General features: G+C 41.5%; 1 protein-coding gene across 2 annotated transcripts in view; it reads right to left on the reverse strand.

Annotated features, from left to right (window-relative positions):
- FBXO42 (F-box protein 42) overlaps positions 1-27,853 on the reverse strand; it is a 73,534-nt gene that overhangs the window by 34,831 nt on the left and 10,850 nt on the right. Inside the window, exons 1-3 of one of the 2 annotated variants that reach the window (XM_059716796.1) lie at positions 13,012-13,110; positions 12,615-12,881; positions 9,792-9,908 (exon numbers count right to left, since the gene is read on the reverse strand). In XM_059716796.1, coding sequence (XP_059572779.1) covers positions 9,792-9,908; positions 12,615-12,864 — 367 coding nt within the window. In that variant the 5' untranslated portion in view covers positions 12,865-12,881; positions 13,012-13,110. Of the gene's footprint in view, positions 1-9,791; positions 9,909-12,614; positions 12,882-13,011; positions 13,111-27,853 lie in introns of those variants that run through there. The other variant, XM_006273033.4, reaches the window with a different exon arrangement.

Below are 27,853 nucleotides of genomic sequence, written 5' to 3' on the forward strand. Positions count from 1 at the left end.
GGGATTAAGAGAAAACTTTATATGTGAATGTGAAATGTTATGTTAACGGATATGCAGTAAACTACAAACACAACAAGGGGGTAAATGGGAAACTCTCAAGAGCATTGAAGAAAACTTAGATTCTTACACAAAGACAAAGGATCTTTGGTGCTCATGCTCCTCTATTCTTTTTATCCCACTGTACCATCACCATGGGATCCATACCTTTGACAATTAACACAAAAACATGTAGAGCAGACAGAAATTAAGTAGCTTACATCTGGTCTTAAAAGCACTATTTTTTTTTGATTCGACCCTCTTAGAGTCTGAAGATTTTCAAACCTCTACCCTATCCGGACAGAACAGGATACTAGCAGTACTTTCTTCCCTCCCTGAATCCTACGTTTCCTCCTAGTTATAATTTCTTTTAGTACAATGCAGCAATTCTCAACCATGGTGCGGTGGCACCCTGAAGTGCCTTACGAGCCTGACCTGTTGGGCTCCGAGTTCTTTGCAACAGAAAAGTTGCTCTATTATTTTTCCATTGTCAAAAAACTAAGAGCTGGCACTTTTCAAAATCTAACAAGGGGTGCCTTGAGTCCAACGAGGCTGAGAATCATTGGTATAGTGCTATTGTTCCTCTTTCTAGAGTTACCCAATAACTGCAGCGTAGCAAGGACATTTTCCACACTTCGTCTAACCCAGGCAGAGGTTGGGATCCGAATGACAGCTAATAGCGTACGGTCCTCTAGCCAAGACAGAGTAAGGCCAGGTGACGAAGGCAACGGGACGGGTTAGCTGAGCTTTGATAGAGACTATGCACCTGCTGTCTGTAACCTGACTTTACAATCCGGGGAGGGGGGTGTCATTTCAGATCCTTTGCTATTGCAAAAGATCAGGTAACAGCTGCCAGCCAGCTGTCAAGCTGTGCAGGGGAGGATTCTCCTATTTTGACAACAGACCTTTCTATAGATATTCAAGCCCCCCTCTCCCCCCTTAACATTCGTCTAATCCACTGAACTCTAGACGGGGCTATGCCTCAAGCCTTGAAGGACTGCTTAATTATGCTCTAGTGTAAAATAGCATTTCAAGAGGACAACCCATTATATCAATGCTCTGTGATTTACAATGGCTGCCTAGTAGTTTCCAAATGAAGCATAAGGTGTTGGCTTATGTCTTATAAAAGGACATACATGGTTCATGTTCTCCCTAGTGCAGTGGCATCTCTCCACGTGCAATTTCAGTACAACTGTCGTTAAGATGTCAGTCTGATGGCTTGAAAGGGAAGGGTAGTAACAGGCATGTTTCACAAGCGAGCCCTCCATCTGAAATTCAGTCCTACCCTTGACATGAAACCACAACAAAATCCAAACCTTCAGGGCTTGTTGCAGATTAATCTACCATATTCTTTAAAATATAAGGCACACTTTTTAAAGTCTAGTATTTCTTCTAAAAAAGGCCTCCATTTTAAAGTTAAAAGAAAAAGTAAAATCACAGAGGATGTATCCTTGGTAATGCATCTTACGTGACATTTTGTATTTTTCCTTGAACCGAGTATTGGAAAAACTGGGTGCATCTTAAACGTGAAGGAATATGGAATTTTCTCCGTCCTCTTGGCAAAAAACACATTATGATTTGGAAGGGGAGGAAGTTTATTTCTGGCTGTTGATTTTTGTTGTAGAAATGGGCCTCCCTGGACTAGTTATTGCATCTGTGTGCTCTTAATATTGCAGGAGGACTCGGAGGTCTGCAATAGCACGTTTCAAAAAGTCTGCAAACGGTATTTATCTCCTGCGCGTGCATCCTCAACCTCCTGTCTTTGGCTTAGTTCTCTGCTGACACATCCACCCAGAAAGATGACCTGAAATGTCAGTATAGGTTTGAGAGCCACTTTAGGAGGCACCACTAGTACTTTCTCAGAGAGACAGCACCACGGATTAGCCCTTAAGAGACAACTGAGATGCACTGATTGAACGTGCATCCAGTACGTATGCTTCCCACCATTTACTCCAATTGCATACACACTGGATACAGCACTGATCAAAACTGCAGTGTCTAATACTAAGCACATAAACCTGAGCTATGTCCCTCTGAGGTAGAAGGAAGGAAGGGGAGGTTGCAGAAGCGCATCTTTATTTTAGTACATGCTCAGGGAATCTCCAAGGGAAAATAAAAGCTAAGAGAAAAAAAGCACGCTGTAAATCATACCCACAAAAAAGATGCATGTAAAGCAAAACTGCAGTGTTCTAAGCTCTGGGAAAGCTAAAAGATATCAGCTGGGGTTTGGAAGAAGCCTGGATCATTGTCCTTGCAATGGCAGGTGATATATTGAACAGAGAAAAGCAAAAGAGAATGTCAAAGTTCAGCAGCCATCCTATAGTGTAGAGCAGCATATGGCTGGTGATCTACCATGGAGGTGAGGGGTAGCTCTAATTATGCAAACAACCTCAGCCCCAGAGCTGGAGGTTCAAGATCAAGCTCCGTCATAAATAACCTGCCAGACAAGCGAAGCAATGCTGTGAGACCAACAGGACAGGGGAGGACAGCGTTCCCACCAGGAAGTCACATAAAGGCTGGAATGAAAGGAGGAAATGCAAGGTCTCCTGGTGCTGCACGTTTTACAACAGGACTCAGTCTTGGCAGGTTTGGCAAACCCCAAGATCTATTTTCGATTGACGTAAAACTCAAGGCATGTGTGTCCTAAGGACACAGTGCAGTTTGCAAAATCACAAGCTAAAGTGAATGAATATCTGGGTGGAGGTAACAGGAATCAAACCAGATTTGGAGACTCTACAGTCAGAAGGGACTTGTGATCACTGAGGCTGACCCCCTGAATAATATGGGCCACAGGACTTCCCTGAATAAATGTGTCTCAATTAGAGCAGCATTTTTTTAGAAACAGCAGTGAGGGAAAGTAGAAATGGGAATAAAGAGGGAGGATGGACAGATCATCTAGCTCTTGTGCCAGAAGTGTTTTTAGGGCAGATCATTATGGAAGGTCACTGGTCACAGGATTTATTCTGAACTCAACTCACTTTATTCTGCACCAGCAAAGGATAAGGATGCCTCTGGGTTTTACTGATCAAATGCCCCTTCCATAACTCTTCATCCCAGAGATGTGTTTGTAGCAAGAATGACTCTTTTTAACACAGCCCACCCAGAGACATGCCAGTCATATTCATCCTACCAAGGAAAACCACTATGCCTGAATGAATTAGGTGCAATAAAACAGTACATTCAACCACTTAGACACAATAACTCCACTCAGCAGGGGAAGCAATGAAGTCCCTCTCATCCTTTGAGAAGTGCCCCATTGTCTGACCTGTGACTTCTCATGCAGATCACCTGCTTCCTCTATTGAAGGCCCACAAAAAGGCCAATAGCTCTACTGCCCTTGGCATTCACTTTAAAAAGCAGAGCAGATTAGCTGACCACACAGCAGGAATTGGGGATTTGCAGACCGAAAACATGCAAGGGCAATGGTCCAAGTGAACATCTGATGCAAGAGTACAATCGTTTGGCATGCACAAACACCGACTGGCGCACATACTGCGTTAGGGGACCCCTGGGTAATCCTACGGTTTCTTCTGTTTGTCCTACTCGAGTCAAACGAGCCATTTCTATGTTACCAAAGAGGTTAATCTGAACTACCCACCCCTTCCCCTGTCCCCAAAGTAAAATTACTACATGGGAACACAAACCTGAATTGCTGATAGCAGTTCTATTATCAGGATATACTTATAGGGACACAGATGGATTTCAGGATGATGCTTCTGCCTGCTTCAAAGTCAGGCCAGTTCACCTTGCTGCTGTAGCACTTTTTTTTTTTTTTTTTTTATATATCAGAGCTGGAAGCGGGTTTTCGTGATGCAGGTAAAACAGCCAACTAAGACTAAGGCCAAATATTATACGCTGGGTCTCCATATGACAATAGTGAAAGCCGAATTTCTACAGGCAAAGGCCAGGGTACTAGACTAACTCCTACCCTCTTATAGCTCTGGTGGAGTTTAAAAATCAGACGTGTGGACAAGTTTAGCTTCACTTTATGCACCATCAACAGAGTCATAATGGGTTTGTGTTTCCCATTAGACTGCCTGATGGATTGCCAGCCAAACTGCCAACCAATCATTTGCTAATTGAGGTAGGTTAAGAGTTGTTGGAGCCCTCTTACCTCAAGCCCCAGCCAACTCATGCAAAGCAGGGTGGCCAATTTATTATTTTTGAGCGGGGGGGTGGCAGCATTCTTCTCCTCTATTTGGATTGAAAAAACAAGCCAGCCAGACAGGCACCATGACGTCTGTACAGCATGTATTTTAATCCTAGACCAAAATAATTTAAACTTTCGTGCTTCTCTTCAGTAAACCATTTAAAGCTTCTAGTCCATAAAGGCAGCTCAATTTTTATTTTTTACATAAAAAGACAGTACTGCTGAAATTCCAGTTCTACATCTTTAAAAAGGGAGAGTATTAAGCCCTGAAGCAAGAAGGAAGGTGAGGTCATTATAGAAGTAGTTTTGCTTAGAGGTTTGTATGGGGCAGGAATGAGAATTTAAGACCACAAGGAAGATTTTCCTATTAAAAGTCAAAGGAACTTGGGCTCCTAACATCCACAGCTTCTCGTAGGTAGTGACAGTGGTATTTTTTTGTAACAGGGAGTGTTAATAATCTGTTAATCTGTATTTTTACAATAACTCGGGAATACTGAGATCAATAGCGACTGCAAAGCAAACTTTTCTAACCCCTACATTTTGTCTGCTACTGCTACGCGTTGCATCGGACTCTCACGTAGGAGCATGAAAGAAGCAATGCAAAAAGCAGTAAACTAACAGAAGAGGGAAGACTGGATCCAATAGGTACACTCATTTGGTAACTGGGTAGCAATTAAAGTGCACGACTTAAGACTATTTAAACTTTAAGGAGGCCGAGCAAAGTCCAGTTTAGCCATTTCAGCTACTATAGCAGTTGCTTTAGTAGGTCAAGTCAGAAGTATAAAGAAAGGCTGCCTTCTCATCTTAGCAGGAGAGGAACCAGTTAAGTCAGTGGTCTATTTACATCCAACTTCTTTTTCCACACCACTCTCCAAAATGAGGGTGCTTTTCCCATGAATTTTCCTTATCGTTTCTAACTGATGAACAAATGTCAGGTGTTTATACATATATATTGGTTTCCTTAGTGAAAGATCCAAAAGTACTTCAGTAAAACCAGTAAAAATATCTGTTTTCACCCATCCTTTAAGTGCTGAAGTGAAATACAGCAATAAGGTGTTTAAAAACCTGGCACGTGGCACTAGACAAAAATGAAGGCTATTCCCCCCTGGAACTGAGGGAAATACTATGAACTACAGCAAAGGCATCAGCAACATTTCTCAGTTTATCTCCTCTTGCCCCTTCTGGGTACCAACATCTCTCCTGGACAGTTGGTGGCTATCCAGACTCTCCAATGATGAGTCATTTTAATTAGCAATGCCCTGATAACACGCTCCAACTACTGAGGGGAAAAAATGGCATTTAAACGAAATTACTGCAGAACTAAATGCACCAGGATTATTGATCTTTCAATGGGACAGCATTTTACATTCCTTTGCTGTTTTTCTTGGCTGTTGGAGGCAACTATGAGATTGCATCATTTGCTGGTGTTTAACGCAATGAGTCACTGCTCTTTCAGGTTTCAGATTCATAAAATTAAAGGGCTGAAAGCCAACTGGTCAGGGGAAGGGGATGGGAGTAGCACTGGGGGGCGAGTGTGGGGCTAATTTATGACATGCCTGCCAAAAAGGTTTGCATGTATGGATGCACAGTTTAGCTACAATTAGAAATTAACAGCTGCTGTCCATTTGAAACATTCCCCCTTTGGAAACAGCTCCAAATGTCTGTGTATTCACACCCTTAGGAATTCATTTAAAATCCTTGGAAACTAATACTTCGCTGCTGGATGCATTAGACTTCCAACAGATCTTCCTCAAACTGAAGTCCTTCAAAACACCACAACTTTTCTGTTTACACAGCAGGCAAGCCCTGGAAGAGTAACTCATCCTGTTCTCGTTTGATCCAGTAGTTTTACTCTCTTTGTGCTATTGGTTCGTTTTGTTCACAATACGCAGTTTAAATTGCATTTGCTTCTTCAGCACCCATTCCTTGTATGGCTATTTTAATGATCCTCCTAGCTGCTCCCACCGGTCCAACCAGGACAAATCAGCACCCATATTTGTGAGACGCAGCATGCCCCATTCACGCAGAACCCTCTGCTGCTGGTTTGAATATAATTTCCACAAAATTAAAGCCTACAGCCCACAAGTAACAGCTCACCTGCACTATTCTCTGCCCTCCTTTGCTCATGAGACAGGAAAGGATTTTCCTCCTCTTCAGCTTCCTTTTAAGTTTAAAAAAAATCCTTGTGCTTCCATGTTATTTTGGGGCATTGGTTCCAGTGTGGATCACCACCAGTGGATACTCCCCAGGCTATTTCAGAACTCTATCCAATATTACATTTAATTTTCACACTTTTTCCTATTGTCCTTGTGTCCTTTGCTGAATTCTGTGTACTCATTAATAGCAACATGTCAGCAATAGCTGTTTGCTTTCTTTCATGGGGAGGATTTAAGAACCTCACCTGGTAGTTGCTTGTTTCAGGCTGCAAAGATGTCCATGAGGCTTGTCTCTATAGCTTTCCGTTCCATTCCTCCTGGGACAAATCCCTCAACAGCTCAGTCTGATAATAACTCGATACTTATCCAAACTGAAAGCCTCCTGGTTCTTTCCCTGTTACAGTCAAATTGCCAGTGCACTTCTTGGATTTCTACTCTCTCCAGTTCTCTTTTAACAGATGATTTTCTTTGTGGTCTCACACCTTTTTCATACCCCAGGAAGTTCTACGTAGCATCCAAAAAATGCTGAAACTTGAGCTTCCAGAACATGCATCGCACTACTTATTTGTATTATCGTAGCACTCATCAGCATGCAGTTCGCACACCTGAAATCTCACCTGTCTTCTGGAAAAAAAGGAAAGCACAGCAGATCTGAGGCAGGTCAAAGCAGTGGTTTCCCCATTGTCCATATCTGCTACTGACATGGAGCCAAGTAGAGACTGAAAGAACTACATTCTCTCCTCTGATCTCCTCTCAAAACTCCCGTTTGCTGCTCTGCTTACCTGGCAACTGGCACATTGCTAATGACCTTGCTAATGAGCTGCAACCTTTTGCTAATTGGAAGCAATGACTAAGAAACATCAAATGCTGGGTCTGATCATCTCTCCTAAGCACAGCCCTCAGAGAAACAGACCTTGGTCACCTGGCCTCTTCAGGAGCCCAAGACCCCACCGCTCGAGCTCACCGAGTCCTTTTCCTTTTAACAACAGGATCCTGTACTTACCTCCCTCTGGAACTCCTATTTGCCACTTCCCTCCTATTAATATCATGACCTTTTTAGACTGAATTCTGTTTTCAATAGGCTATACTGAAAGGTATATGCAGGAACAGTTAAAGAGTCCTTGCTGCCATAAATGAAGCTGCACTGAAACAATGTTAACGGGTTAAGAGTGCTTAGCCAGTCCCATTGACAGAAAATAGAGTACTTGGAGAAGTCCACTACAGCCCAGTTTAGAAAGGCAAGAGGTTCGTCTGGAAGCTTATACTACTTCTTGAGAGTATCCGCAAGTGTGCTAAAAGCTCTTAAGAATGCATGCCAAAGATGGGTATCTACTGAAGAAACCAGGTTTTCCACTCCACACAAGCAGAGGAGGTATTCACCTGAACTGAAAGTACAGATACCTCGTACAACAAGTCAAATTACTCCTACGCAAACTCTGCCAGGAGCCCTGTAGACTCCCAGCACCTTACACATGCTTCTAGGCAAAGAGGCCAACGTTTTCAAACAAGGCTGGCTTGAATTTAGGTGCCCAAATCCACATTTCATCAGCTGTAGTACTTGACCTGATTTGACATATCCCAGTAAAATGCCAACCTCTGTGGAAGCTGAAGATGACTGGCACTTTCAAAAATGAGATATGTACGTTTCCAAACGGTGGCCCAAGCACCATGCTAAACACACAGGAGGGAATTTGCAAGGATTAAGTAGATAAGGGATTCTGAATAAAAAGATAGGAAATGAAAAGTCAAAAGTCTAGGCAACCAGAACATACTAGAAATGTTTACAAATCTTTTGACTTGAGTCGCTAGTAACCAGGAAACCTCTAGAAAACAAATTCTCTTGACTGTAGCAATATGCACTATGTGACCCAGAAGTTCCCATGTTATTTTTATGCTTTTTAAATTTAAAGTTAAAAAATTAAACACAAAAAAGGAGAGCTCCTGATTTTGTCACTTATCTAATGGGAGCTTTTTTGTTGCTGTTGTTTAAAAACCATTTTTCTCCAAGAGTATAACATACTGCACCCTCTTCAAAGACCCACGATCCCAGGTGGGAGTTCCAGCAGACATACAATCTTTAGCCAGCCATCTCTCTCCTGCTTTAACAGAAGTTGTGGGCTTTTTCAGAGCACGTTTGACATCATAATGTTTTCAAATTTTGGCTTTCATAGGGAGTTACACTTGATTTTTGGAAGTTTGTTTAATCTGAAAAGTTAATGCCAGTAAATTAAATATCATTTACCTTCACCCACATACTGAATACAATCAAGTAAATGTTACCAGAGAATTGAGGAAAATACACAGGAAATCTGCAAGTCATCTTCAGACAGTTTACTGGCACTGGTACTTCAAACTGAGCTATAAGCTGTGGCTTTTTTGTGTTTTTTTAAGTAGGACAATGAAACCTTTGAAGAGCACAAAGAGTCCACCACAATTTCCTGCAGTGTCTCCTATACTCCTTTTGGCAAGAGGTTACATATTCTGTGCATCACTTAATAAGTTATGACTTGGAATATGAAAGTTTTATGACAGCTTGCTTTTGGAATCCTACCATGCACTTCGTGCTTATTTACCTTTACAAAATGAATCTCTGTTCCTTTGAAAAGCTGTCTGCCTCAAGGGTCAGGACAAGAGACAGAGAGAAACAAAATGTTTGTTATATATTTGTACATTAACTAGTGCAACAGAGCTGGAATGTCTAGATCTGACAGCAATACAGATTATTGCACTTGTACTCCTTGCCCTAATATGAACATTTCTTCCCTATAAATTTGGAAGTAAAGGGTAGGGGGGAAAAAAATCATTCATAACCTAAGCAATGTTATTAGATGAGTCACTGTATTTTACAAACAAGTCATACCCATAGCAAAATCTGCATTCCAGTTTAGCCTCCTCCTAATACGGTTGAAGAAGGGTATACAGATCTCCTGCAGAAGCTAGCAAGTGCATAACCAGCTGCCAATCCATAAACCACACCAAAGTCACTGCACCCAAGTCATTAGAGTGACATTTCTGCCAGTGCAGCCACTAAGACTAAGAGAGACCCAGAATATTCATAGGAGGAAAATTTAAGGCTAGCATTTCCAGGAGCTCTCAGTAATTCAGGAACACAAGGCTTGCTGACATTTGCTCAAGCACTGCTGAAAATCCCCTGCTAACTGTGTTAACATTTCTTCCTAATAACTTAGCAGTAGAAAGTCAATAATGGAAAATGGCTTATTGTGAATCCAGACTCTTGTACTGGACGTCTGTGCTGGCATCAGTACAACATATTACGCTAGCAGATCTAAAGCTTCTCTGCAGTTACAGCTACTGCTACATCTTGGGTTGTGGCACAAACACCTCATTATAAATTCTCATGGGAAACCGGAGAGCTGCCTCTGGAAAGAAAAATGCACTGAATTACTGGACAGGCGGGATGAATATTCCTATTTTAAGCAGATACTTACTGTGCGAGAAGCGCTGTGTTATCGGGGTTCCAGGATAGGGATACGTACGACTCTCCCACTGAATATTTCCTTCTTGGACTGCCTTGATAAAGCCATGATAACACTGATGGGCCACACCTAGACAAAGGAGACAACAATACTTAGCATGTTTCTGGGCATACACCGATTGCTATGAAACCCAGGAGGAAGAACTATTCCCTGATGATCAGGGCAATTTTGAAGAAAGCAAACAAACCAAAATATAGTCAAATCATAAAGGCAGAAGGCAAGGTAGAGCTCTACTTTAAAGACTAACCGAATCAATTGGTCTCATTCAGTTATCTATTAGATGCACCTATACCTTGCCTTCTGCCTGACCTCAGCCTAACATAGGTAAATACCCCTCTCTAAATCATAAAGGTCACTATCTGACTCACATTACTCTCCTTGATCATTAAGCGGTCCAAATCCATATTCCATGTAATGGATATAAAGTAGGATGTGCTGTTCTCTCTGGAAGTCTTACCCGATGGATTTGGTTCTTTTATGATAGTTGGTATAGTGAGCCTTAGAGGTCTGAAAAAAATCTCCCTAGATGAATACCAATTCAACAGATCTAAGACTAATAAGAGAGAAGAAGCATGGAAGGCTTAAGCAACAGGTTAGTGATTAGAGAAGAAGTCCTTGCATTTGGACACATGGATTATAAATTTTCCAATAAAAACCTACAGAGGAGTCAAGACAGCAGAGGACAAAGACTAGTAAAAAAAAAAAAAATCAAAACTCAGTAGCCATTTAACAAAACATCTGCACTGTACCTCTACATTTAGCCTCAATTACCAGACAACTTCAGCAGCTTGACGATGGAATAAAACTTTGTGAAATCTAATCACGCAAAAGTTGTAAACACCAATTACACTCTACTGACCAAAGCCAGGTAAAGTGGACTATCAGCTCTGAAAGGCAGTTGGCTACCGCACTCCAGAACAGCCTGACCAAGGTAAAAGCACAATTATAAAGGGAAATATGTTAGAAAGCTGTATAGCTGGAGACTGAAAACTTGGGAGATCTTAACTTAAATGTTCCAAAGACCTGGACTACAGCCAAAAAGAAACATGGTGAATATAAGCTGGGGAAAGGTGTACGGGTAATGACAAAACCCAAGTGTAGCCAGTGGCCAGCCAATACCCTCCCTTCAAGAACAATGCAATGCAGCTCAGTCTGCCAGCTGGAGTCACAAATACCAAAGTGACAGGGTAGGAGCTAGATGCTGAGGATGCCCGTACATTGGGTCTATGTAAGCTTAGCACACCTTTGGGACTTATAAGAGGTAAACAATCGTGTACCTTAGTATAAACATTTTAGCGCTCTGTGATGCCAGATAAGGCTATTGTGTCCTAATCACCATGAACATTAACATCTGTGCATGACTACTGCTTCTATCAGACGAGCATCTGCTCTTTTACTTAGCGGACCTTTGAGGAGCTATAATGCTACAATGAAGTTGTAAGAGCCTGTCTACAACTACTGGGCAACACTCTGAAATAAATCTGCAGTTAATATTCCTATCAGAGTATGTCTTAATTAAAAATCTGTTCATTTCTAAAATTACTAAAGAGCAAATCTAGCTTCTTTGCCTGGGATTATGATGATTCCCTTGTAGATCAGGGCCAGGGCCAGAGCTGCTGCTCTGTGTATGGCATTATGGCTTGTACTGTGGGAGCCCAGACTCTGCCTCCAGTAGTAAAAGTAGGGTCTGCCGAAGCTTTCTAGCTGCCTGGCTGCCACAAAGCAGCTCAGCAGATGTTCAATGATCCAGGAACATCTGTTCCCCCCAACATCCACAAAACATGCTGTGCCAAGTCAAGATGCTCACGCCTGGCACAGGATAAGATTTAGCTTAATGGAATCTTAGCATTAGCAAAAAAATGCAATATTGTCTAGCAAAAGAACAAAGATCCTAGCTTTAGTTCACCATCATCTACTTGCAGCACACAGGCAGTTGTGGTTTATTAGAGAAATGCAATATGCTTCATATTAGAACCTGGTGTTTAAGGGTTGTTTCAGCTGTGCATCTTCAGTAAAAGTAGAAGGTACTTCAATATACTCAATTGTTTCTCCATACCGGTGATCTGTGCTATGGGCAGAAATCAAAGTGGAGACACTAGATCTTTCCCTGGATTTTTTACCAAAAGCAAAGCGTTTCATATTCTGGGATGTGGCAGGAAGTTCCCAAAGTGAAGGTTTAGTTCCCTGAGCAGCTGAACCCCAAGAGGCCACAAAGGAAACAAACTGAATCATAAGGTTTCAAAGCAGATGTATCCTGACAAACAGGAAAAATTAACGAGTAAAAAACAAACTAACGGGGGCCTTGGTTGTGAGGGGCTATGGGGAATGGAGCAGACTGGATCTGAATGGGAGGGCGCAGCTGTGCACGTTACCAAGGTCTAGGAGAGCACTAAAAAGTAGTAATCAGATGGCATATTAATCCTGCATGTTTTGATTAGCCCTTTCACGCTTCCAAGTACATCACATGAAGTCTGGCAGCTCTGTGTCAGATCACTCGGTACATACAACACCTCGTGTTTTTATAGCAGGTAAGAAACTTCAAATCAAAGCCGCTAATCGTCTGTGCAGAGCAAGGTAAACTTACAGCTCTGGTTGTTCTTGTTCTTCTAGTTCTAATTCTGCAAGCACAGCAAGACTCTGTAGATCCAGGTTACTAATGGGGGGGACGGGGAAGCAGTGAGAGCCGAGTGTTTAGTATGAAACAAAAAAATTGGACAGGAATATTAGAGGTGCCCATAACAAACAGGGACAGATGCTTACTGCTGCTGTTTGTACCTTTGATAAGTCGATACCACTGTTTGCAGACAAGGGCAGCGGTTTTGTGCTCCTGATATGGTGAGAGGAAGGACAAGATATATTCCAAAACCTCTTCTGGCAACTCCAACATCGATCTGTTATGCCTCGTCTCCTCGACCTCCAGCTCGGCGTGCGGCTCGTCATCTTGCTCCATTGTCCCTTCCACCACTGCTTCTTCTGGGTCCACAGCCATGAAACTGTCATCTTCACTGTCGGAGGAACTGGCCATGGCATTCCACTTCAAAGCTTCAAAGGGAAAAGAAGGAACACACACATTAAGGTCACATAGAAAGAGAGAGCTTAAAGTCCCCAAAAACTTGGGATATCACGTCATCTTGTATCGAGAGGTGTGTGTGGGGTTTACAGTAAGTTCTACCTTAGTAAACTCCAAAAGGGAGAGGGATCCTCAGAGCTTCAACAGCAACCAGAAACAAAGAATGGGAACGAAGTAGCTGCCTTTCTGCTGCTCCCCTTTGCTAAACCAGTTTTGCTACTGAGTGTACTTCAAGGCTGCTGTAACTTTGCAGGGAGTGAGAGATGAGGGAAGGGGAGGAAGTTTTGTGCACCTCTCCCTTTGGGAGCTGCCTACTCCAATAGCTTCTCTTGCATGTCTGTAGCTCTATTTGTGCTGCTATATTGAGACAGCTTTAAGGGGAAAGCTGGAAAGAAAAACCTTTCACCACCACTTCTCGTCTTTTTATACACAGCTTTACAATTCTGTTAAAAAACAAGATTTAAAGCCTATGCCAAAAGGTGTTTCAGTATTATTTGGTTGAGGTGTGGACTTGACTACCTGTCACACCCTGTCAGCCCTCCCAAATGATTTATAGCATGCGAAGAAGCCAAACTAACGATTTCCAAAACATGCAATCACCGCGGTTTTCTCATTTACTAGGGCAGTGACAGTGTATGGAAAGAGAAATTGGCTGAGCTGCCTGCCAAAGTGACCGAGCGGGTCAATGAAAACAGCCTTGTATGTGAAGACCATAATGACTGTGGACAGGGTTTATAGAGCAGTTTGGAAGGTTACGGTAAAACTAAGGTGAACAACAGTCTCAAGAGGTTTCAGCTCACTGGTGACATTAGTTAAACTTAGTGTAAAACATCATATGTGAAGAACTGAAGTTTATAACACCGATTGCTGGGGTAGGGTCACCAGCTTCTAACATGTGGATCTCAATCACTTTGCCACTTGTAGCTACAGTACTTCAGCCTCAGCCCCCATCCCGCAAGTCTATTGATCAAGGAAAACCCTATACCACTGGCAAAGTCAGATCATTTTGATTCATTCATATTTAAAGGCCTTAAAATTAAGTTAGTTGCTACTGACAGTTAAGGTTTAAACACCAACATGTATCACATTCATTTGAATGGTTCACTCCAGGGGCAGATCCAGATGACTACAATGAAGAAATTCAATCCTGTATCAGCTGTTTAAGCAGCCACAGAAAGCTACAACCTATACCCCTGACACAAGGAAAGCTTTACACTTGGGGACCCACCAGCAAGGACCTCAACAAGGCAACATCTCCTCCTCAAGTCCCCTCTCCCCACCTCTGCTTTTGGGGTCAGGGTCTAGAGACAGAAAAGGCAAAATAAAAATGGAGCTACCCTTTACCCGCCTCTCCCATCCTGCTGATGGAATGAGACAAGACTGGCTTATGCGGCCTGCCCTGCTTGTGTCTGGTTAAGTGAGCCGTGTTTCTCAATGAGAGAAACATAGCTCACTTGCCAGCCGAGTTATTTCAGAGGTCACTGACTGCTTAAAAATCATTTTAAAGTGACAAATGGTTACCTGTACCCCAACTACCATTAGCTATTTGCGAGAATGAAAGAACAAAGAGACTAGTTTTTATCAACCACGTTCATCGTTTAAGCCGGGTACCATGAAGAAAACAATAAAAATATCATCACTAGCCTGATTTACCTGTTTTTAATACCTGCTCTCAAAAGTCTGGGTTGCAAATAGGAAAATGTTTGCAACTCAATAAAGAGCCTTTTTCTGTTTTTTAAAGGGGGGAAATGGTTTGGAAATCTTCCGCTCCAAAACCAAGAAATGGAATCAAAATTTGTACATCACCAGTGGACAAGGCCCTTCTAATGGAACAAAAAGAGCCTATCCTTACAATGATTAACCACTTAACACATTGCAACTACATAAGATTTGATTCTCACACCAAAATAGATCTCCCCCAACTTGCTCAAATAATACTCAGCACCAGAAATAAAGAGATAACACATCCTAGGGAAAGTCCCTCAGACTGTCAATTGTGTCATTTCCCCCCTCCCCGGTTTCCTAATTCCCATCATAAGCATGTTTCAAAAGCTTCGCTTGGAGGTCAGCTGGGCAAGTCAAACTTTGGCTTTAATATACAGTTAAAAAAATGGGAGGGAGGATACTGCTGACAACACTTTTATATTGAAATTCATGTTAATTCTACTGTAAAAGAAGCAGAAGTGTCAGAAGACCGTGTGGTAGTTTCTTGCTAAAAAGTGACAGCTGCTTGCTCTTATCTTAGGGACATCAACAATGGTCTAGTCCATACATCAAACAACGGTTTCTCACGTATTTGACAAAAAAGAGATTCTCCTGGGGAATATATGGCTGGTGACACCACTTTATCACCCTGCTGTATTTTAGGAGCTGCAGATTTAAAAGCATTTCTGCAATGATTTACTTATCAACCATCTCTATAAATAGGAGGAAAAAAAAAAAAAAAAAGCAAAAGCTTATTTGAATGCAAGCGTCCAGTTGCCTAGTCCCAGCTGATAGAAAAAAGATAACGGTGTTTTAGGGCACTCACTCTAGCTATTTAGTGAGGGCTAAAGTACAAAGTTAATACAGCAACAAATAGATCATGAAATGCTCCCATCTTAACTGATAGCTGCAGGCAATTTTACCAATCGGCATGGTACAGACTTCTGTCTTCAGTAATTAAACCCATGCCAGTCATTAAAAAAAAAAAAAAGTGACCCCAGTCCCCAGGAGGATGAGTAATCTCATATTAGTGGAGGAGTTGTGGTAATTTGGCCTTTCGTAGACAGCTGCCAGGCTGAAGCATCAGTGGGACGGGCTCTGCTGCAGCTGCTCCATAATTACATACTCAAAGCCAGTTCAAACCACCTTTTAATGTTCACTGCAATGATACCCTAATGAAGAGCAATAACATCCACTCATGTTCCCAGGGGAACGCCATGGGGAAGCTGTTTTGTTTTTTTAAACTGTGATTAATTCCCTTTTAGCTTTTTAAAACAAAGCCCCAAATTAGAAAGGTTGGTTTTCAGTTGATAAAAAGTGGATCAACCTCTCTCACCTTTTAAAACAAGGTGATCAATACAAGCAGGCTTTTCTGAGGATTTAGGAAGGTAACATCCTTGGTTAGACTTAAAGGAACCTAAATGTGAAGAGAAGCTTTGGACAATATTCGTTAAGAACTAGGGAGACTGTTTCCATTTGCCAGAAAACAGTCATTCTTCTCAAAGATTTTCAGCATAAAATCCAATGAACGTGGAGAAAGTAAGAGAGTGGGAGAGAAATCATTGACGGGGAAAAAGTAGCAATGGCTTTACGTAGACAAAGTACCTTTCCTAAACCATGACCTTAGGGATCAAAGCTTCAGTAGACAATCTTCCTGTAACCAAGAAAGGGAACCCATTAAATAGGTTATTTGCAACAAATTCAGATGGAGGTAGAGGGGGAAAGGGGAAAAATCTTTGGTCTGTGGAAGATCTATTAAGCTACAAGATACACTATCAGTACAGGTGAGAATCACATTGTAAGGTATAGGCACGACAGTGCCAAATTAAGATGGAGTGGGCATTAGTGCATGTATATCCCAGCTCATCTTTACAACCTTTTTAACATACATTTGGATTACAGTAGAAGTGTGAAGCGCACATAGTGGATCAACACATGATAAGGAAAAACAACACATGATCCTATGCTTAATATCTAATTTCCCATAAAAAGGCAGGGTGCTTGTTACACGATGGAGTAAAATAAATCAATTAAAGGTACTTCCTTTGCAGTCTTACATACATTAGCCAAAATATTCTGCGTACAAATCAATCCAGTTCTGGTGGGTAGTCAAAGGACTGACCAATAAAACCACAGAGATGAATTATCCCAGTGACTAACCAACCAAATCTTTACTATAACTGAATGGTGATCTATGTAGTGAAATGAATAGAAACAACTGAAACGGAGGAATCGTGGCCAGGCAGGCTGAACCCAAGTAGACAAGAAACTCCTATATATATCAGCTTGCACTCAACAATTTTAAAACAGAATTAACTCAGTTTAAATCCTTTGCTGAAGACCCAATAACAAAACCACGTACAAATATGAGAATCCTGATCTAAACTAGAGGCTTGTTGAAGCCTTCGGAATAAGCCATGTTAACTGTAAATTTAATTATACAGTTTCTCACATTAGCAGATGCTCTCAAAAATCTTCTACCGTCTTAACTCCCTCATACGATCAATGTTATGACAAAGGAAGCCTGGAATTAGATTAATTTGACATAACTGCCGTTACTATTAGCAAACCGTGTGGAGCAGCATAGTCTGGCACCCTGCGACTTTCAAACCACTAAAATGGGGGTGGGGAGTAACACAAGGTCAAAGATGCTTTTACAGAAGGCAGGAGGAGGATGGTGGCAAGACTATGGAAGCTCTGAGATGCCAAGAAGGGAGAACCTTTAACAGGCTATTAAATTGTTTTAGCTATACGTTTGCTTTATTGCATCAAAACCAAAAGGAAACCAAAGTAAAGAAGCAGCTAGAGAAATGTCAGACCACCAGGCATAATAAAAAATTCTGCTTGTGGCAAGCTGACTTTTCTAGATGGAGGGAAAGAATTAAAAAAGGCACAGAAGTCAGGTATTTGTCACCTTTGCACTGGATTGGAGTTATTCGCTCTGCTTAGACCCAGACAAGCAATCCCTAAAAAAGCTATAGTTGGCAGAAGGAAGCAGCACTCGTGGTAGAGGTGATCTCTTTTATTAGGCCAACTAGATATTTTGCAAAAAAATAGTTCTTTAATTGGCAGACACACTATAAAGGCCCTTACCAGACTAGAGCAGGGCTGGAAAAAAATCAAATTACGCCAACCCTTTCCTGGCAAATGATACAATCTAAGTTACCAATTTCTACAGAATTTAAGCTACCATATTTAAAAAAAAAATACAAACTCCAGTCCTAATAGTCAAGCACCCTTGTAATGTAGTGGCGCGGTATCTTCCAGTGGCTGCTCTCTAATTGCAGAGAGCCGAAGCACTACACCCCATCAGAGGCTGTGTGAACGTTGCTAGCGCAGATACTACTGGGTATCCCCGCTCTGAGAAAGGCATGCAGTTTATCCTGCTCTCCGAGTCTCGCGTTCACGTCCTCGCCGGAGGACACAGAACTGATGGTGCCACATTTATGGCATTCCACACAAATCTGCTCCCAAGTCTATTTAAAGCTTCCATCTACATTGCAACTCCTTTTTTTTCTTTTTGACAAACTCCTCTGCATCTTCAGCACAGATTGGCTTCAGAGCCAGAGTGCTGACACTAAACTTCAACGAGCACAACAGAGTAGCAATTTCAGATTTACCAGCTTTCAAAAAAATAACGTAATAAGACAATTTTCACTCGTATATGTCATATTTTATTACTTCTCTGACAGCAGGAAAAGCATCCGGGATGCTCCAGAAGACACCCATGTAAGCCCAGAGAATGCTCCAGAATGAGAAGGGAAATTGCACTTAGGTTTCCTTTTCTCTGCCCTGGATCTGAAGATTTTTTCTGCTATCAAGAGCAGGGGTTGGTAACATATGGCCAGGCACGCAGAGCTGGAGGGCTGTGCCCGTGCCAGGGCCAGGCAGTGGGGAGTCATACCCGAGCCAGGTATTTTCCAGGTGTGCCCATCCTTCTGCTGCTTTTCCCTGCCCTCGCAGCAGCTCCAGCCCAGCGTGGGTTTAGATGGTGTACCAGCAGCAGAAGGACTTTGCCTGCATCCATGCTGAAGCCAGGCAGCTGGGAGCTGTGCCCATGCCACCCGCTCCCTGGCTGCAGCACAGCCACAGCTTCCAGTCCAGGGGGGGGAGCTGCTCCAGGACCAGGCATCTGCAAGCTGCATCCGCATTGCTGCCGCTAAGCTTGGGTTTGCTTTCACTATTGTGGGACCCTGCAGAAGTCTTCAACCACAAGCATATGCCAGGTTGGTATTCTGGAAAGGGCAATATCTGGTTATCAAGGAAGCAGGGGGAAGGACAGTTCGCTCCAGTCTCAAGGGTGTAAGACTAGGCAGCACAATCCAGCTCCATAAAAGGTGTAACAAAGTGTCCTGTTCCCAAAAAATAATAGCAGAGGGGGATTATAATATAATTCAATATATAATACAATATACATTTTATAATGGACTAAGAGCAGGATGCTAGCTTGCCAGACACAGCAGCTTGCAGGTGCCCTGCCAGGGACAGATGTATAACAGAGACCAACATTAGGTTTCTATGCATAACCCTCTGATTCACGAAAGCAAGCCTGCTGCATTATAAAACACAATATTTATCGAAAAAGCACAGAAGATTAATGTTTTGGGAGAGCTTTTATTTGCTGTTCAAAGAATGTAAAAAAAAAAAAATCTTGTTTGGGGATGGCAGTTGAGGAAGTATTGTGAAAGCTTCATAAATGAGATTTTCTTCTGAACCTCGAGTAGGCCAATTGCTAAAACACAAGTTAAAGCCCCTGGGAATGCAAAGGAATTGTGTGGCACGGTGGATTAATACTGCAGCCTTTCATGAAGCCTCCAGAAGATTTCAGGGAAGAAGATAGGCCATCTTGCTAATAGCTCAGAAGTTAAATAAATGATAAGCACGGAGAGTATCTGCATGACAAACTATTAAGAAGAATTACTAAATACCAAGCCTCTCAGATGAGGCATCCTCTCCTTTTCCTGTCTGTTCTCGTCCCTCCTAATTTCATGTTATTGTGGGGGCTGGGAGGAAGGGAACAGGGGGTTGTCACTTGTATGTTTAATTTTCTTGTTCCCCGCCTGCAATCTCCAGCAGCTCTGAGGCCACCAGAAGAAAAAAAACACAAGATCTACCCCTTCACTGGAGCCTTCAAAAGCGGTGGTTTTCCCTAGTCCCGTTCTCCTCTGGTACCTTTTTATGCTCTTTTAAGTGCCAGGCTATTCCAACACTAACATTTTCATAATTAATTTAATTTCTGCTTTCCTATGTAGAGCATCCTCTCCTTCTGCCTGAAGAAGGGTGTTTGTACCCGAAAGCTTGCAAAGAAGAATTTTTCCAACTATTTTAGTTGGCCTAATAAAAGAGATCAGATTTACCCAAAGAACTTTGTCTGCTGAGCATCCTCTGAGCACACCAAGGTGCACTGCATTATACGAGACAGAGCAGCATGGGAGACAGCATAGCTAACCATCTTGGCTACTGAGCATCTGGCTCCACGCAGGGACTCTCTACTAGACAATTTAACGGTCATTTGTCTTGTCTCATAAATTTGTGTGGAAAATTGCAGGAAGTGGGCTGAAAGGAAGCAGACTCTGGCATCGGTATTACCGTACTCAGGATGGAAACAATGGCATTCCTATGTATTCTTCACACAGAAATCAGAAAGAAAGGAGGGTCCGATCCCTAGCAGGGGCCTGCTGTAAAACACCATTTAGATTCCTTCCATCTTGCTAGACTGCAGCTTTCCAAACGCCCTGATGCTGCAGATAATATTCCTCCAACCCTTACCACCCGCAGCCGTATATTTCCCTTACTGAGAACCCCCCTCCCAAATGATGTACACACTCCTTTATCTCCACAAAGGCCAAGCACTATTAAGAGTAGCCCTGCAACTGGATGCAATTGTGTACACAGATTTCCCTAACAAAGCATGTGCTGTGGGGCCAAGGGTAACTATAATAGGGTTGGTGCATGAAGTCCCCTCTTCTTGCCTTCGACAACAAAGGATCCCACTCCAGGAGATTTACTGCAGGGAATCAACAAATAATAAGCCTCTGTTGTTCAGAGAAGAGAGGGTGCCTAAAGCATCCCAGGCCTGCTACTCTACAACATACTTAGTGCATGACTTTGGGAAAGTCAGTCCACCTTTGTGTTTTGGCTTCCACAGCTATAACATGAGAGGAATGATATCTATCTGCATAAAGCACTTCAGATTTAGAGAAGCAAGTGCAAGGTAATTTTACAGGCAAGCTGAAGAGCATGTTGGGGCATTCATGCCTTCCCCCCTGTTCTTGTTCTACTCCAAGCTTAATTTTTCCAGAAACTCTTTGACACAGGTGCAAAATAGCAGCTCTTCAAGACTAATGGAGAACTCTGCTACCAGGCATCATTACTCAGTACATCTAATTCCTGGTTTGATCACTATTCACATTAAACTGGGCTTTGGTTTTGTAAGCACTCAATATAATATTTGTGCAGCATTCATGCTCAAGAGGTGAAAGCGTGCAACAGTGATGAATCAAATATGTGCAGACACTGCTTCCATTAAACCCAAAGCCATAGACATCCTGGAACCTAATTTTGCTCTGACAACTCATAATTGCATTAAAGGATGAATCAGGCCTCCTGTTGATTTCCCACCTCATAGCCCCTCCCTTCCAACCTAATTTTCTATGGTTCTATGTACTTGCCCATAGATCTTAAGATAACTAGTTTTATTCTAGCTGCCCTGATGCAGAGATGGCAAAGCTAACCCTCTGAGCCCACGTAACAGAGACAAGCCCAAGCACACACAGTATGCCAAAAAAATATAATCCCCAGATCCTTCACAATATTAAAGAAAAGACTTGAAAAACCATTTTCCAAAGGAAAACTCATAAAATAGAGGCAATGCAATATAACGGAACAGGAAGAGATGATTATCCCCATGTTCACAGGAAAAGTTCATTAAATATCACAATAAAGGTCTTATCTGAGAAAGAAAAATAACTAGTTTTACAAGTGATGATGTCAAAAAAATGCAAGTACATAGAAGGAAAGCGTTGTTCCTTACTTGAAAACTGATACTTCAGAGGGCTCTCCCCACTCTGAAAGATTGTTCTGCTTCAGAGGAGGAAAGGAATCATTTGGGGGACAGATAACATTGTAATTATTTGCAAAAAAGGGCACTGATAATGCAAAGCTAATTGGAGTACAAAGTACATCGAGTGCCTCTTTAACCTAGTATAGAGCCTTTTCCACACAGCTTGCAACTACTTCAGCAGAGATGTCAGCCTACTCATTCCACTTGCCAATAACTCTGCTGACATGGCAGTCGACATTAAAGGAGACAAGTCATTTAGACCTTTTTAACCTACCTTGAGCACTAGGATCCAACAGGCAGGCAGGTTTTTTTCAGTGGCTAAGTCAGGCTTTTTCCTTACAGAAATAACATCTGCAAAGAGGAAAAAAACTGCCCATTTAACAAAAACATTGCTTTTAGGAAACTATTTTGTCCTCTTTGCAAAAATTAAAATAATCTCAGCACAGCTACACTACCACAAGGTTGGATGGAAACGAGACCCACAAGTCTACTCTCTGTTCCATTAGCGGCAAAGGCAGAAAATGAATTTTGTCAAATGGAAAAATTCAGTGGGTAGGCGAATAAAAATGTCTGGCTTGTAAGCTCTGGTCACACTTTTCCAAAAATTATGTCATCAGTGGATGTTTTCAGGGTGTGTACTGGGATGGTAGCGTAGAGACGGCGAGTTGCTAGATCGGTTGCATTCCAAGAACTTGTGGCTTGCACCTTATGTACTTCCTTCCTAACTGAAGACCTCAAGGCCACGTTGCACCTCAGGAGACGCGGTGCCGGTTTCAAATCCTGGGTTGAAAACTGATTCCAGGATCCTGGTTCCAGTTGGACCTCAAGTCTAGAAGGGACCCATTTGCCTGGATCCAATTTCAAGGCATCCTAATGAAGACATGCAGCACTCAACAAGCCAATACTTAGAAGCAGAAATCAAAGCAAGGAACATTCAGTCTTCAAGACTCATCTACTCTATTCCCTTCCTATCGCCACCACAAGAACTGCTGAAGCCACAGAGGCATCCAAGCTTTCTCAAGTCCTTCTTGGGCTTATAATGGTCAAAAGGAGGGCAGAACACCAACAGATGGTACATACTGCTAGGTATAAGAACCATTGGAGACACGTACACTGAACACTGAGTTCTCTATTTACAAATGAGCAGATCCATCAGACTATTCATTTTAAACAAAGAAACCAGAAGAAGAGCAAGGAAGAGAAGGTTATTTAACAGTTCCAGTGTTCTTGGGCAGAAGGGATCCAACAAGATGTGGGAGTCATCCTTGAGTTGCTGGCAAACAGCAAGAGCAAGAACATCTCCTTGACAGGTTCTTGAAGTCTTCCATAAACCAGTCAGTTCAGGAAAGCTGCAGCATGACTGCAATTAAGGTGGATGTTAGTAGCATGACATTAAGGAAGAAATCTGGCATCACTTATACTAAAAACAAAATCCTTCTCGTTTCCTGATCCACATTAAGCAATAGAGAAGGAGAAAGTGTTTTAATGGAGAAAAATTTGGCATCATAATATTGAACCTAGCAAAAGTGGTCAGTTGTACTGTATGCTTCTTCTCCAATAAGTTACCAGAATTAAAAAAAAAAAAATCTGCTTTGGAGTAATGATCTTTGGAGAAACAGAGTAATGGGTAATATCCCTCGTCCTACCACTCTGTGGTGATATGAGAGACCTAAAATGTCTGTGTTGGACAGAATTAGCTAGATGCCCTGGAGACATTTTCTCCTCCTTATCACCATGGAACCGAGACATAAAAATGTCCTGTAAGGACAGTAATTTTAAGTTAAGCTTTTGTTCCTAGCTACCTGTCAACAGTATATATCCATGACACTAGATTTTTTTTTTTTTTGGACAAATAAGTGTTGCAACCTTGAAAATAATTTTTGGGGTAGATTCCAGCTATAGAAGTTCAAAATTCATATAATATAATGATTATTCTCCATAAGTACTTCTTTCCTGTGGGACATTTTAAAATAAGATTGGCCATACTATTTATAAAGCTATGAAGTGCAAGCCCATAAAAGCCAATTTATACAGCTCTGTTTTAGTATGACATGCTCTGCACTATATTGTCATAGCATACCAGGCTTCCCACTGAATTTCAGTTGATTTACAAAAATACATGGTAGGGGTCATTTGTTTGGGTTGGGGGGGGGGGGTACAATTACAAAAAGGTTCCCCCCAAATAGCTAGCTGTTCACTTCAACTCCAAGCTTCCTGCACAAACTGAACCAAGAGTATAAGGTATAAACCAGACAAGGTTCATAGATTCATAGATTGATTCATAGGTTCTTTGGGTAAATCTGATATGTCCTCAGATCAACATGGCTACAACCTACACCCATGAAACATATACACCAGGTTCTTTGGGTAGATGTGATATCTTTTATTAGAGCAACTAAATGGTTGGAAAAATTGATAGGTCTAATAAAAGATATCACATCTACCCAAACCTTGTCTGCCTATATGCCCTTCAACCAACCCTATAAGATGTAAACCAGTTGTTTTCAAACTCGTTAGACTCAAGGCATCCCTCAGAAAGAGCCAGCACTTAGTTTTTTACTCATTATTTGACTACAGGAAAATAATATGGCAATTCTTCTGTTGCCAACAGGTCAGAACATTTTTAACGCTCTCAGAAACAACACAACAGGTCAGAATGTTTTTAACATTACGGACTCCTTTTTGAAATCTCTGGGTTTATCTCATGAATCGTGTTTGCACACCTAACAGTGCTAATACTGTGTGGTCTCCCACATCACGCTGGAAAAGGATATTAAAAACATCCTAGTTGAGCATCGTGGATGTAAGAACAGAGTATTTGTGGCAATAAGCCTGTTTGTTTGTTCTTTGGTATCTAAACTGTCTTTCTAGAAAATAAAAACACAGAAGAGGCATCAACACAACAGCAAAGAAAGAAACAATTTGGTATCTGTCCTGTTTGTTTTAAGTGAGCCTATTCACACTTGAATCAAGCAATCATTCCCCTCTTTCAGCTTAGCATTAAAGGTTGTAACAACCACAATAAAACTCCCGTCATCACCAAATTTTGGTGGCAAACTGAAAGCATTGCCACAAACACTACAACTTGGTTAAAGGGAGGATCAAATATTAATATAAATGGACTGGGAGAAAAAACCAAAAGCTCAAAACACAGTTGACACTCCATCCTAAATTCTCTCCGATGTCTCCAGAGGTTGCCAGATGCACAGTGCACTGATAAAAAAAATCAGAAGTACATGGAGACCAGTGATATCCAAGCACCACAAAGTAAAATATCCATCACAAATGAAGTTGATGAATGTTGCTTCCTTTGACATCCCTAGTACTACTTGAAGGAGTTTGCATGTTAATCTATCTAGTTCTTTAAAACCTATTAAAAGCTGTCCTAGAAGAGTGCTAGCATAATAGACAATAAGAGCACAAAAGGAGCTGTTGTGTTCCGCAATTACATACTGCTCAAGTTCACAATGCATGTTGTTGAGCCGACAAGCCTCAGATTAATTGAACTTTGTATTAAATACATTTGCCAGCAGGTCAAAAGGTTGCACAGTTGGGTCGGTAATCTGTATGCTGTGCCAAGTTCCCATTGGGTTGCCCACCAAGCCACAAAACTAAAATCTTAATTGAGGTTAAGAATGTGTTTCCATATTTCCAGCTATCAAATCTCAGTTGTCAAAGATGTCCATTCCTTAAAGATCCAGGACAAATATAAAGAATTCCAAGATGAATATATAAAGGGTTTGGAATCAGGAGAGTGCTATCTGGATGAGTAAAAAGTGGTATTTTAAACATTGAGTTGAACCACCTGCTCAGAAAGAGTCCTAGTCTGATGGAAAAAGCTCTGAATATTAAGCATGAGTTAATTTTTTCAGCCCATTGCTCTTATTGGAGACACTAAGAGCCCATCATCATTCTTGGGGCAACTGCACAGAAAATGTTGTGCGCTCCCACGCTCCCTCTGCTGGCTCTATGCAAGTCACTAGCAGGGTTCCTGGTTTTCTCCAATTAAAAAAAATCCCCAAGAAGTAACCCAAAAATCATGTGTCCACAATTAAAATGAAATGCTACTATATCTATATGTTAGTAATGTTTCATTTTAATCACTGAAAAATGTGGATTTGGGGTTTATTTTAATCTGAAAATTGGGATTTATTTATTTTTTTTAAATCAGAGAAAACCAGGAACCCTGGGTCATTAGCTAGAGCAGGGATTCTCAACCAGTGCATCCTGAAGTGCTTTGAGATCATTTTAAGGGTCTGGCAGGGTACCACACAATGTTGGCACATTGCTATGTGTGCAAACAGGAATCACAGGATAAACCCAGGCATTTCAAACAGGAATCCACAGCACTGAAAACATTTCTGACCTGTCATCGTCCAAGTTCTTTGCAACAGAAGAATTATGCTATTTCTGCCCCATAGCCAAAAAACTAGGAGGTGACTTTCTCTGAGAGGGTGCGAGTCTAAACAGGTTGAGAACCACTGAGCTAAAGCTATCGCCGCAGCCCTGCAGATTCTCCTGTGCAATGAGAGAGCGCGCTCATTTCTGGTTTGTTACAAAAGGGGGAAGTGCACGCTTGCCAAATGGAAAGGGGACCAAAATTAGCAAATCAATGGTTTTCAGGCTTCAGTGTGCTTTAGGGACTTTCAAGAAAATGAGTAGACACTTTTCTTGTCCTAAAATTAGCTTTCTGGGGACTAGGATGCTTTTATTTTAATGTGAGTTCTGAGATCACACAGAAAAAAAAAACTGTGCGACCGGCAGGAATTTGGGTGTCTTTCCAAAACTGCCTATGAAGAATTTTTGATCCAGAACTCTGCTCCCATTTGATAATGGCAAAAAAAACATGTAATAGTTAAGACAGTTGAAATAAATGCATCCTCACTCCTCATCTGAGAAGCCAGAATGGGTGTGAAATGTATGGAGCATACCAGCAAAGTTGGTCAAACCTATTATTTAGGTACACAAAACTGAGTATAGAGCTAAGTCATTAGAAAGATACGTACTATTCATCTAGAATCAATAAAGTTTTGTATATACGAAGAATAAGAAGAGTAATAAAATAGGGGTTGCATTAAGAGTTTCTCGGTGCTTGATTGATTTAAAGTTTTCTTAAAATAGTGTCCCTCTATGTACCCGATTAATACATAAAACCTTCTTAGGCACACACAGAATTGAAAATCTGTTTTGCTGAAGGAAAACAAGTTGTGGAATTGAGTTAAAAGCAACCTAATCGTATTCAAGGTCCCTACTGTTTTTTCCAGCTGTTTGTTACACTATAGTAGATGCTCACAGACTATATTGATCTTATCTTATTTTTTTTATTATAATGCATTGTTCCTCCTATGTTATGATAATATGATCAATAGAAACAGTTGCTTCCAGTACAAACTATGAATTGCTGCTCATGGAGACTCAGATGTTTCTGTAATAAATTAATCCTCCCTAGAACTAGGCAATTCCTCTTCAGTGCCCCCCAGAACTGGAGAATGCAAGCCAAATGAACGGCGAGTGGTTAGCATTGGCATGAGAGCTTGCATCCAGAACCTTGCAGTCAAGAAATCTGCAGCCTGGCTGATGAGCCACATCACAAGTGCACAAAGGCAAAACTCAGTATTTTCCACATTTCTGGGGTATTGGTTATAGCTGTTTTGGTCTAAGGACATATATTCCACCTGAGAGAATACACAAGCACCAGCAGACTCTCCCTATGCCTGAAGAAGGGTGTTTGTGCCTGAAAGCTTGTAAAGAGCATTTTTTCCAACTATTTAGTTGGTCTAATAAAAGATAATCACATGAGCCAAAGGCAAACCAGAAGTCCGAAAGAGACAGGAGACCAAGGTGAAAGGGAAGCTCTTCACAATAAAGAAAGTAATTTCCAATGTGTTCTTAAAAAAAAAAAAAAAAAAGTTTTAGCAATAAAGAGTTGAACCAGACCCGAGGAAGCTTGTCTAATACCTCTCCCAACTATACAGAAAAAAATTTGCCTCTTGTCTACTTCCTGGACCCTGGCTACAATGCCATTTCAAATTTACTATGAGTGAACTACAGCATTTATGTAAAAGATGACCATTTCTTAAAAACCTACCCACTTCTTAAAAACATACACATGCATAGATGGAACATCAAGCTCACCCACCACCATTTGATAACACACCATGCACCCCTTACTTAAAA

Source organism: Alligator mississippiensis, chromosome 13, assembly GCF_030867095.1.
Source record: "Alligator mississippiensis isolate rAllMis1 chromosome 13, rAllMis1, whole genome shotgun sequence".
Classification (NCBI taxonomy): Eukaryota; Metazoa; Chordata; order Crocodylia; family Alligatoridae; genus Alligator; species Alligator mississippiensis.